Genomic DNA, 11,454 nt, shown 5'->3' with positions numbered 1-11,454 from the left:
AACCCATTTACGACCTAAATCCGTTTATGTCAAACCCAAACCGGCAGGTCGTTCGCGGATCGGATTGACGGATCACATCATAAATTGTCACCCCTAAATTAAAATAACATATATATTATCAAAATTACTTCTATAAAAAATAAATATATTTAATTCTTACTAAATATTCTAATTAAATGCTTTATTAAAGATGTGAGATGTGCAATAAGTTGGTGTCTTCAAATTTATTATACCATCAAATGATAGCAACTCAGCAGCTTTTCCATGTTTGATGGGCATTAATGCTGAATACTGCAGAATAGATCATTGTAACAACTACATGACCCCACGCCCATCCATCTGTTTATGACAGTGAAATCCCAGTTTATTGTTTGGTTGCCTCTCAAGAATCCACCAGAACTACTGAAAACTATCGGATTATCTTGCTTCCTTGCTACTTCTATAGCAGTTTTTCTGCCAATTGCCATCTTTTTACTTCATCAGTCCGCAGTACATCTCAATGCATATTGTATAAATATATCCAATATGAACATCTAAGGGCTTCAACTTCCTTCTGGAAGAACATTAAAGGGCTTCGATGCTAGCAAATAATTTGATGTTGTATAAATACACACAAATGTTTTTTTTTTTTTTTTTTGCTTCTTTTCCCACAAACTAAAAGAATACAATTGTACAACACCAAATCTTTGTTCTTGTAAAATTACAACTATATACAAGTACATGACACTTTACACACCAGACAAACTGGGATTTCCCATTAAAGCTTTAACTAAATCAAAACATAACCCACAAACAAAGTAGAGAATGTACCATCAATGCCCTCTTTTCTAGTCAGATCTTAGGCCCCAAAGCACCCGAGGAGCTTCTTCGGAGCAAGCCCTGTGGCACGGTATTTTGCAGCCATTTCCTCTGCCTTCAAGATCTCCTCACCCCGCTTGGCCTCAACAAAAGCTTTCTTCTCTTCTGCTACTTTGTGAAGCATGGCCACCTTGTTTTTCATTTTTTCTGCATATTCTGCCTTCTTTTTTTCTAATGCTTCCTGTTCACATATTAAAGAAGTATTGGATGCAAGCTCTCTACAGCAGTAGGTAATACAAGTTACATCACCATGCAGATGCTGCAGACCAATTTAAGTTCTTAGATCCATTATGTTTTCTTACCATAGGAAGAAACATACTAGAAACCACGCTGGAGCAAGTTTTTTTTTTTTGGCTTCTTCATCGGATGTCATTTCTTGATGACAATTTAAAATCTTTGATAGTAATGAAGCATCTAGGTCCAATATTTTTGGAGCAAGACCTAGGTCCACCAATATCACATTCATGTTTAAGACCAGAATTTAGTCGACACTGGATGAGCAATAACATGAGTCAAAGGACGAATGGACACGAGGTGCAATCATAATTCCATTTAGTCATGGTCTACATTCGAGGTCATAGTGAGGCATGTCCCTCCAAGTTAACATGAAAAAAGATGCCCTTAAATTTTGAGCACACCAATGGGACCTTGAGAACCAGAACAACCAAACAGAAATCCGAAGCCATGTATTCAGCTTGGCCCATGCGTTTTGAGACTTAGGAATGGCTTCAAGATTGAATGATAAGGATTCCTACTTAAAAGCATGATAATTTTAGGCATGCAGAGATTCAAGCTTTTTCCTGTGAAACGTTTGGTGCATAAAAATTACATTTTTTGAAGGCATTTAATAGATTTTCCAAGCAAAAATAATCAGCCATTTTTCGGAGAGTGATCTAAAGTATTCTTTCTAAAAAAAAAAGAATGATTTGAAGTAAGGCTCGCCGTACCGGTACCGAACTCCGTACCAGTGCCACACTAGCATAGCATCGGTATGGTACAATACGAATTTTTTTTTGGCATACCGAGGGTCAGTACGCCACCTGTACTGGTATCGGTATTGAATTGGTACGCCCAGTACTGTTCGGTTCGGTACGGTACATCATATCCTGATCAGCAGTATAGAAGTAACACTTGCAAAATGCTGAAGATTTTTCTCTAAACCAAGTGTCAACCTTGTTTTGGCAAAGCTGCCATTTTGACTTTACTCTATTTGACTTAAATCCGTTTCTGATACTGTCCACAAACACGTTAGAACACCCAGTATTATTCCTTTGTTTCCAGTTCTCTGGGTTCCTCGTTTCTCATCCACTCCATCTTCAAAATGGAGTAAATATTAAGAGACGATTTGGAAATACAACTAATGCTTTCTTTTAACAAGAAAGAAACAAATATTGATTCAACTACTTGGCATCACTTCTAAAATTAATGCCTTCTTGGGGTCAATTTATTTGGCTGACTTGTAGTTAAGTCTGTTTTGTTGTTTTTTCTGCCACTGTTAATTTCTCTGGTGACTACGACTATTTATAAGTTGGGTGGACTGGAAATACAAAGGCTTGAAAGTTTTCTTGTAGGACAGACTGAATGAGAAATCAGTTACCTCTTTTGCTTTCAGCTCAGCTTCCATAGCTGCCTTAGTTGAGTTCTCCCATGCAGTAATAGATGACATCTTTTTAGCAGCCCTGTTTGACATTGTCAGGAAGCCAGATTATAATTTCCAACCTGATATATATTTTGAATAACGATCAATAGTAAAGGCAACAATTGATGTTTCCACAATCATCCACCAATATGAAGAGGTAATGCACTGTTCTAGAAAAACCCTACACCAGTATCATACAAACTTGACAAAATTTTCATCAACCTAGTCTTGAGACAGATGGAAAGCTAAGTGTTGGACAATTAGCTGAAGAAAGAATGAATCTTGGTGGGGAAACCACAAATATTATCACAATTTCATGGCATATGGATTAGCAAATAAAGAAATTCAGTTCTGCAAATATCAGTTTCTAACCATTTGTCACATTATATGTGATAGAAGAGATGGAATTTAATGTGCTTCGTGAATTTTAGCCAGAAATCTGACGAAATATCTAATTCTACATGTAGTGGCTCTAAGCACGGTTCTCAATCATTACTTAACATTGTCTAACCTATTGTATGATACTTATTGATCACTGTGCTTGGAAACATGTTAAACACCACAAGATAACTTTTTTAGCCTATTTTTTAAGGAAAAAATCCTTAGCATAATAAACTAGGCTAGACAGATTCCCATAACTGGCTTCTATTGTATGATACTTTTTATCCCTGTGCTCCGAGACAAATTAAACACCAGAAGATCATTTTCTTTTATCACTATTAGCATGCAGCAAGTGCTAGGATCTCTCTCGGGAACAAGTAGAAATATGCACATTTTCTTTTTTTTTCATATGTAAGTATATTTTTTTCTCCTTGTGCTATTGATGGCTTCATCTTGAACTCCTCTCCTGGTTCTTGCTTAACAAACTGCTTGAGAGGCTTGTGAAACCTAGTATGCACTGAACTCGCAGCCATGGCACTTGGAAAATCCAAGAGTCCAGCATGCTGTGCACTCTTAGCGGGAAGGCCCAGAGTCTAACAAGTGTGATGGAGTCCAGGCTTTCCCATTATATAAGTAGAGGTTTTTTGAGAAAAAATTCTTTAGCCTAATTAACTATACAAGTTTCCATAACCGGATTGGCTTTATGAATCTTTATTCACTAATTTATAAGGGCCTCATCCACCAGCACAAACATTTTCACATCCTTGTTCATCAAGGTGGCATGAGGTTGTCCCTCCTCTATAGTTGTTTCAAGACTGATCTTCTAAGTCCTGCTCCCAGTGAGGAATCTTTAACTTCTTGTTACTATACCTTTTTTTTTTTATAGGGGAGAAATGAAAACCACCCAATTTATTGAAGAAAAAGTATTTACAAGAGAAGATAGAAGGAATGGAAAAAAAAAGAGAAAATGGCAAAGCAAGAATAAACTACCTAAGGAAGGATCACTAATATTGAAGCCCACAACTTAGAATGAGCTTGCTGAATCTTAGAATTGCCAAGGCAAGCTGGATCTTTGAAAATACGCAAAGTTTGTATAGTAAATGACTAAGCCGATTTGTTGTTTCTTCATAAATTTTTCTTGCTGTGCAAACAATGATTGTCCCAAGCCAATCTGATGGATATGTTAATTCTTTTCTTTCTCCAAAAGGTCTGTACCGACTCTGTAGTGTAGAGAAAGTGGATAACTTTTAAATATCATAACCCTTTCTATCAAGATCCGCCGTACCGGTACCGATTGGCGTACCGATGGTGGCCCGGACCGGTATGGTACCGGTCCTATACCGGTCTCGTACCGGTCCCGTGCCGATTTCGAATTCCACGCTGATCCAACGCTAATTCACGTTGATCCCATACCGGTCCCAGGCCGGACCGGTACATACCGGCCCGTACTGACCGGTACGGACTGGTACGGCAGGCCATGCTTTCTATGCTCTTACAGACTTGCTTAGCAAAAAGCAGTACAGTAGTAAAAAAACTGATAGTTTTCCACTGGTCTTCCACAAAAGTTCTCCACCAATTCATCCACAATTGGTTTACATTTTCCTGAATGTTGCATACACACTAGTTCCTAGTTTGAACACACAGAAGTTAACAAGCTCTTTTTTGTGATACTCATTCCATATACTGCCAAACTATCTGAATTAACATCATTGGTCTTTACAGTTTTTTCCATTAGTTGCAAAGCATGCTAGAAGCATGGAACACCCTAATCAAACTCTTCCATATCAACCAACAAAACTAAACCTATGTTCATGTCATTGGCCCATGGCATACCCTTCTTTTCTGAAAATAATCTGCAGTATGTCATTTTCAAATATCATCAAGCACTGCATCTCCTTGAAGCTGGCAGTAGACGTTGTCCCTGACACAACAGAGAGGACTAACTTACAGGAAGGGCAACTGTAGTAAGGAATGGGATGGGTTGGTGGAGAGAGGTGGGACTCACTAGCATTTAGTGGGGGAGAGAAAAGAGTACAGAGCATTTTTAAAACAGGATGGAACTATTTTAGTTGGAGGTCAAGGTCTGGCCTGGCCAGCCTGTTAACTTTTTGGAATGGGATGCTTACTCTCAATTTCATCCAAAACCAGCATAGCACAGTAGCTAACCTAATATGACAAACTGGCATAAATCATAACCAAGACATTCTGCATTCCTGCTAATAGCAACTTTGTCAATATTTCATAATGCTATTTGGAAAGGCTAAAGTGTAGCTATAGTGTAGCCTTTTATCTATTGATTTAATTCGTAAGAAGTTAATGAAGCTATAGTATAGCTATTTTATAAAGACTTACAAGAAGCATCGCATATATGTTACACCTTTTGGTTATCTAGATTTCCAATGAAAGAGGCATCTGTTGTTCGATGCTGAACAAGTCAATGGAGAATATTTTATAACCACTTGAAAGGTAAAATATTAATAACTTACTTATTTTCAGCTTTAGCCTTTTCATTTTCCTCCCATGCCCTTATTAAAGACATTCTCTTCTCTGTTTCAACCCTTGCAAGTTGAGCATCTGAAAGTGCCAAATTAGATGTACTTTCCTGTTCTTTTTTATGTATATAATACACAACAAATAAACTAGAAATTCAATTTAACATTTCTCAAATAGTTACCTCTCTCAGTCGAACCCCCCGTGCTTTTCTCTGTCAAAACATCTGCAACCTCTATACAAAGAAAAATTATTCAAAGTTTACAGATATGATCCTTACAAGTTTGAAGTGGGTTATGTCGCTAAAATGTATTATAGAGTGACGCATTGATAATTGCATATTAGGTGATCTCAAATATCTAATATTCTGAAGTCTCGTATAGTTATGCTGATTAAAGGCATCTTCAGGGAAATGATCAACTGGTACATAAGTAACCCATCACCCTACAATTATATTAAGACAGATCATATGCAGAAAGAATGAGTACACATACAGACATGCAAGGACAATATTTGTAGACACAAAACCACATACATTAAATGGTAAAACTAGAAATTTATACTATTCATTGGTAAAAATTCATCTCTCTCTCTCTCTCTCTCTCTCTCTCTCTCTCTCTCTCTCTCACACACACACACACACACACACACAGAGTAGGTGGAAAACAAACCTGGGTTTGAACCAGGGACCTCCCCTTAGTGCATGTGCTAAGGAAAGGTGTTCCAACTATTGGACCCAAGACCGAGGCAGCTTGCCCATCTTTCTTCACAAAATATAACGGTCCATTTCCTTTATCACCTAAAGCTGATGCTTCCCACATTTTCATATCCAAAAATTATAAAGTAAATAGTATAAAAAGTGAAATCCATTGACCACTTTTTCTTAAATGAATGGTTCAAGAAAAAAAATTACCGTAATAGGCCTCGAAATATAGATTGCAATTTTAAACCTGGACTCTTAATTGCTTTTCATGATATACCACTCTATTATGGACTTCAGTTATGCTGTGTAAAGTCTGTGTTGACTCTCATGCAGAGAATTCTCTTCATATGCCCATGGAAATAGCTAAGAAAGAATATCAAATAGAAGTCTTGTTCAGAGATTTTATTTAATTAGACTCATCTCAGAGGTGGATGAATTAACATCTTCCAACATAATGATCGATGAGCGTATCACAACCTTTAGATCGGGGACTAAATAAACTAATAAACAAAGTAAAATATCCTTGTTGATCATATGCACAGTTTCGTCAAAAAGGAACTTCTCATGCAAAAAGCAGAAGGCTCTGAACAAACTATAAATCTATAAAGCAAACACAATCATAATAGTTTGCACTATCCCTCAAAATATACCATATACAATCATATGTAATGAAAAGGAGACAATATGATTCTTTCATCCTACGTAAAAGTAAAAGCAAGAAGTTTCCTTAGACTACCAAAGAAATTACAAGAAAGAAACTCTTCTTACTTAAATTAAAAACTGAAATCTGACAGAAGAACAAATCCCTCAGCTCACAGAATATCACTAAATTGAAACAGGACAAAACTAACAATCGATTTTCATATCAATTTACAGATCCGAAAGAAATTCTAAAGAAATCGTGTAGCAATACACATATCACGCATCAAATTATCCAGATTCTACACAGAAAATGGTGAATTTAGAAACAAGCTTTGCAGAAAGAATCCAGATCTAACTCCCACTAAAACATCACCAGGAATTTAAGATAATAAAAATAACAAAGGAAACAGCGAAGCCGCACCTAATGTTCTAAAGGAGTTACTCAAGTCAGGCATGAAAGTGTACCAGAACCTACCAGTGGTAGGGAAGAAGGGGGGAAATAAGCCTCAACAACATTTAATATCTAAAGAATACAATCAAGCGACATAATAATGTCAAAATTATCCTCTGGATGAAGGCCTTCTGATATGGAAAATTCTATTCATCTTTTTTGGAAGGAAAATAGAAAGATCTACTCAGATTGTGGTTAAGATTTTAATCAATTCATAAGTTCTTGAATAAGAGTCCTTTACCCAATTATATAAAAGAATACCTTTTAAAGAAAAAAAAAGAGCAAATTTTCGAGTAAAGCAGAAAGGAAAAAAGAAAATTTAATTCCAGGCCTCAACTAACATTATCCCCATGAAAAAAAAAGGACAAATTATCAGAAAGCGGAGCAAACAGCTTCTTCAGACTGTCACCCGACGAATAATTTAAAACAACGTTTCTCTAACACAACAACAACAACAAAAAAAAGTAGAAATTTCACCAAAATTCACAGAATTTTCCAAAACTAAAGCTTCACTCAAAAACCACATGCAAACGCGCGCGCGCGCACACACAGAGAGGAGAAGTCATACTCTCGACGACGGCCAGAGCCTTGGAATCGTCAGGCTTCTCCTCCGACGGCGGCGGGATCACCACCTTCTCCTCAGCAACGTCCTTGGTGGGTTCCGGCGGCGGAGCGGTCACTGACGAGCCCTCTACCGCCACCTTCTTCGACTCCTCTTTCGCCATCCCTCCTCCTTTAACACCACCAACTAAACCAAACACCGACAGCTAGAGCTCGCTCCGACTCCACCAAACCAAGCAAGCACACGAACAGTACCACCCGGAGTCCTCCAACCGCCGCTAAATAGAGAGAGAAGTTGCGTTGGCTCTTCGCCGGCCGAAAGATTTAAAGAAAAATCTTTAACGGATTCTAACGCTTTTCTAAATTAACTTATTATTTTTATTCGTATCTAAAGCAAGATTTTTTTATAAAAAATATATACATATATATAATATATAAAGGAAAAGATTATAGGTAGAATTATGCAACTGTCCGCATGGGGTCCTGAGGACCACGTTGGAGCTGCTGGATTTATGGATTCACATGCCTCCGCCACCAAATGTCGATCTGGACCACGCAATCGATGGACCCCAGCGGCTATGATTTGAACGTTCTTTTCTACGATTTGATGGACAAGTCCAGCGAACGTTGTGCGATCGCTAGGGTGGCATTCACGATGAGATCTCCATATTGGTCGGCTTCAGTTGCGTACGGAAGCGTCCGGGCCGTTTGATGCTGATCAGAAGGTGGTATTGGACTCATGATGTTGTAAGCTTTTGTTAAGATTTTATCGGTGACGTAGCAATCCACGTGGGCGTTGTCACCTTATCCGATTTTTTTTTTTTTATGAGACGAAAGCCAGATTCCTACCACGACGCGGGTTGGTGAGCCACTTGAATCTCGTGGCTCCTTTCCTTCGGAGCCCAACTAAGGATACCAAAGTGCCACACCTGCAACGCGTCATGTTCCCATTTGCTCCTTACTAGAATTCCACCAATTATTGCATGCCATATGGCATGGAGAACTTGCTGGGTTGTTGTGTGTTGGGCTTGGCAGAGTGAAAGGTGGGGTCGGGTAATAAGTGCGGGGGCGGTGAGTTAGGCGCAGGATGACCGGGGGCGCCGAGTAAGGGTGAACGGCCGTTAGGGGTCTCTTCCGACAAACGGCGGTGGTGGGGTCGCTTGCATGAAACGTACAGTTTGCCAGCTAATCTTTCGCTTGGACTGGAGTTAACTAACGGGTCCGTTAGTGCTGGTGGTTTTGGAATCCGGACAGGTTGTAAGGAGTTTGCTTACAAGCCATCGGCTTGATGGACGTGTGGCCCAAGGTATCTCTCCAAATGGTAATTAAAAAAAAAGAAATGGAGAAAAGATCCGTAGCGGCATGCGGGCGGTAGATCTTCGACTCGTCAGTAGTGTGCATCGAGCTTCGAGCTGTCTGAAAAGGTATCTCCTTTGCAAGATGGATACTGGACGCAGACCGAGACTCCTCGAGAGAGACTCGGCCACGGTGATCGAGTAAATCCGGAATCAAGACCGCTTAGTCAAGGATCGACTGCTGCTACACGATATTTGTAAATTATTAAGAGAGTGCACATTCCATTAGGCTATGCACGTATATCGAAAGATGAACAATGCAGTAGACTGAGTAGCTTTCTTTACGGCTTACTATTCTAGAGGCTTCGTCTGGGCAGACTATGGACCGATGCCAAATTTTTTATATAGTATTTTTTTTTCTGATTTTATTGGTCGTATTCACACATCTCGTGAGCTATTGTACCAAAAAAGAAAAAAAAAAAAAAAAAAAGGGTCAGCTGTCAACTGGATGGCTCAGCTTCCGTGCACAAACGATTTTGAGTGCAACATTTAACACCCCACTTAGGTCTCTAGCGTGTAGTGCTAAGCCACTTACGTCTGTGTTTTTATTTAATTTATTATTTATAATTTTATTCCTTCCAATGAAGTTTACGTTAGTTAGCAAGTGGTTGGCGCCTAAATGTTAATGAAAAATCAAGAAACTCCACAAGTCAGAGATTGGCTCTCTAAGATTATATTGGAGGAGAGTTTCGGGACAAATTAAGAGAAAAAGAAAAAATTATAGGCATGAAGCTGCTATATTAGATAACACGCGCATCAAGTTTTCAAATCATAGAAAATTATAAGATCAAGATTGGAGTCTTAGATAGCATTTCTTATAAGATTTCACCATAAACATAGCTATTTTTTTTGCATAAAAATCTTAGGTCGACGTGACCAACTTCGATATTTATTGAATCCTCTAAAATTTAGGGAGCAAGGTTGAGTATCAAGTTTGCCAATCATGATCAACAGCAAACATGAGAATTAAGTTTTGCTGTTTTACGATCTTTGTGAAATACTCGAACGGCTATGTTTGGCAAAGAAAATAGACTATTGTATATAAAATTTTAATTAATTGACTAATAATAATAATAATAATAATAATAATAATAATAATAATAGTAGGAAAGTAATTATAAAGAAGATAGTGCTGAACAGTATACCGCAGACGAGCCCCAAACATGATGGCGACATGTGCACTATTGAGCAGGTGTGATGGGACCCTTGCTCTCTCTTCGGAAGGTTATTGCCTGGATTTAGGTTTTACATTGCTTTTGATGAAGGAAGTGCAAAAGACTACAAGATTTTTTTTTTTTTTGGCTAATGAAGTGAGAAGTGAAAAGCCTCATTTTTTGAGAAATAATATCTATAATTTTCAAATTTGATATTTTAATATTATGAGGTTTCGTATAGATATAGATATATATATTTAATCTTATGTCGGTAATGCACTGGATGAATCTTAAGTACTTGTGCAGAACCGAAGAGCATAAATAATACCTTTCGACTAGTTTTTTTTAGATAAGATCTTGGGGTGTAACAATGGTAACAGACGAATCTATATTATATCTATGTGGACTAGAGAACACTACAGTATGAATATATTGGGATTGGCCAAAAGTCGACTATGTTGCTTATGATTAGATTTAAATGACTTTCAATCCTTAGTTTGATAAGGACTTTAAAGCTTAAACGGAAAGAATATATAAGAATCCGTGCAGATATATTTTTAGTCCACATCGACTATGTGTTATATGCTATGTAAATTTTGAATATTTATATAGGATCAAAAAATTCAAATAATATCTTTCAACTAATTTTTTTAAACAATCGTAAAGTGATAATTTTGGAAAGAACAATGTATCTTATTGATTTCTCAAAAGAACACAAACGAGATGTTGTGTTTGCTTCAGGCAGCATGAGCTAATATGGATATGTACTTGCAATTTTATTATGATTGAATTGGTTTTCAAAGTTTTTCTCACGCTCTATTGTCCGTTTACATGGTAGTTGCTTTGGCGTTTTGCATTAATTGTTCATCAATGAAGTGGGACTATGTGATTTAAGAGCCCCTTTCATATTTGATGATTTGGCAGAACCAAGTTGGCTTTCATGTCAACACGTCAAGTGGATTAAATGGAACAATGGATAAGTATTTCATGACTCTTTTTTAAGTAGCCCTCGCATCTAATATGTGCAAGAACCCATAAATCAAGGAGGATTTTGTTTTCTCAAGGCCCACCCACAACATTTTCCAAACAAGAGTTAGGTAAATTTTGGGAAGAAAAAAAAACATTTTAAGAGGATTGGCCTCTTGTTCTAACACCCAAATGCCACATTTTTAGTACCACATACACTTGATCTTAGCCCATGCTATGTATGTGATTATTTT

General features: G+C 37.7%; 1 protein-coding gene across 1 annotated transcript; it reads right to left on the bottom strand.

Moving 5' to 3' along the window:
- Positions 1-591: 591 nt before the first annotated feature.
- Positions 592-8,120, bottom strand: LOC103710553 (remorin-like). The gene is made up of 5 exons (XM_008796322.4): positions 7,733-8,120; positions 5,553-5,603; positions 5,365-5,452; positions 2,456-2,537; positions 592-1,039 (listed from the first exon to the last, which is right to left on the bottom strand). The coding sequence occupies exons 1-5, from the start codon at positions 7,887-7,889 to the stop codon at positions 839-841; spliced, it is 579 nt and encodes a 192-aa protein (XP_008794544.1). The 5' UTR covers positions 7,890-8,120; the 3' UTR covers positions 592-838.
- Between the last annotated feature and the right edge of the window lie 3,334 nt (positions 8,121-11,454).

The sequence above is a fragment of the Phoenix dactylifera genome, chromosome 3 (genome assembly GCF_051530095.1).
Source record: "Phoenix dactylifera cultivar Ajwa chromosome 3, Ajwa_hap1_PhDact_Kaust_v1.1, whole genome shotgun sequence".
NCBI lineage: Eukaryota > Viridiplantae > Streptophyta > Magnoliopsida > Arecales > Arecaceae > Phoenix > Phoenix dactylifera.
This window is presented reverse-complemented; position numbering and strand designations above follow the sequence as displayed.

Bases quoted from the DNA above. Each gene is read 5' to 3' on its own strand.
- LOC103710553 (XM_008796322.4), bottom strand. From the start codon at position 7,889: ATGGCGAAAGAGGAGTCGAAGAAGGTGGCGGTAGAGGGCTCGTCAGTG. The intron at 5,453-5,552 runs GTAACTATTTGA...TGGCACTTTCAG, and splicing joins GGGGGGTTCGACTGAGAGAG to ATGCTCAACTTGCAAGGGTT. The intron at 1,040-2,455 runs GTAACTGATTTC...ATATGTGAACAG, and splicing joins CTGAGCTGAAAGCAAAAGAG to GAAGCATTAGAAAAAAAGAA.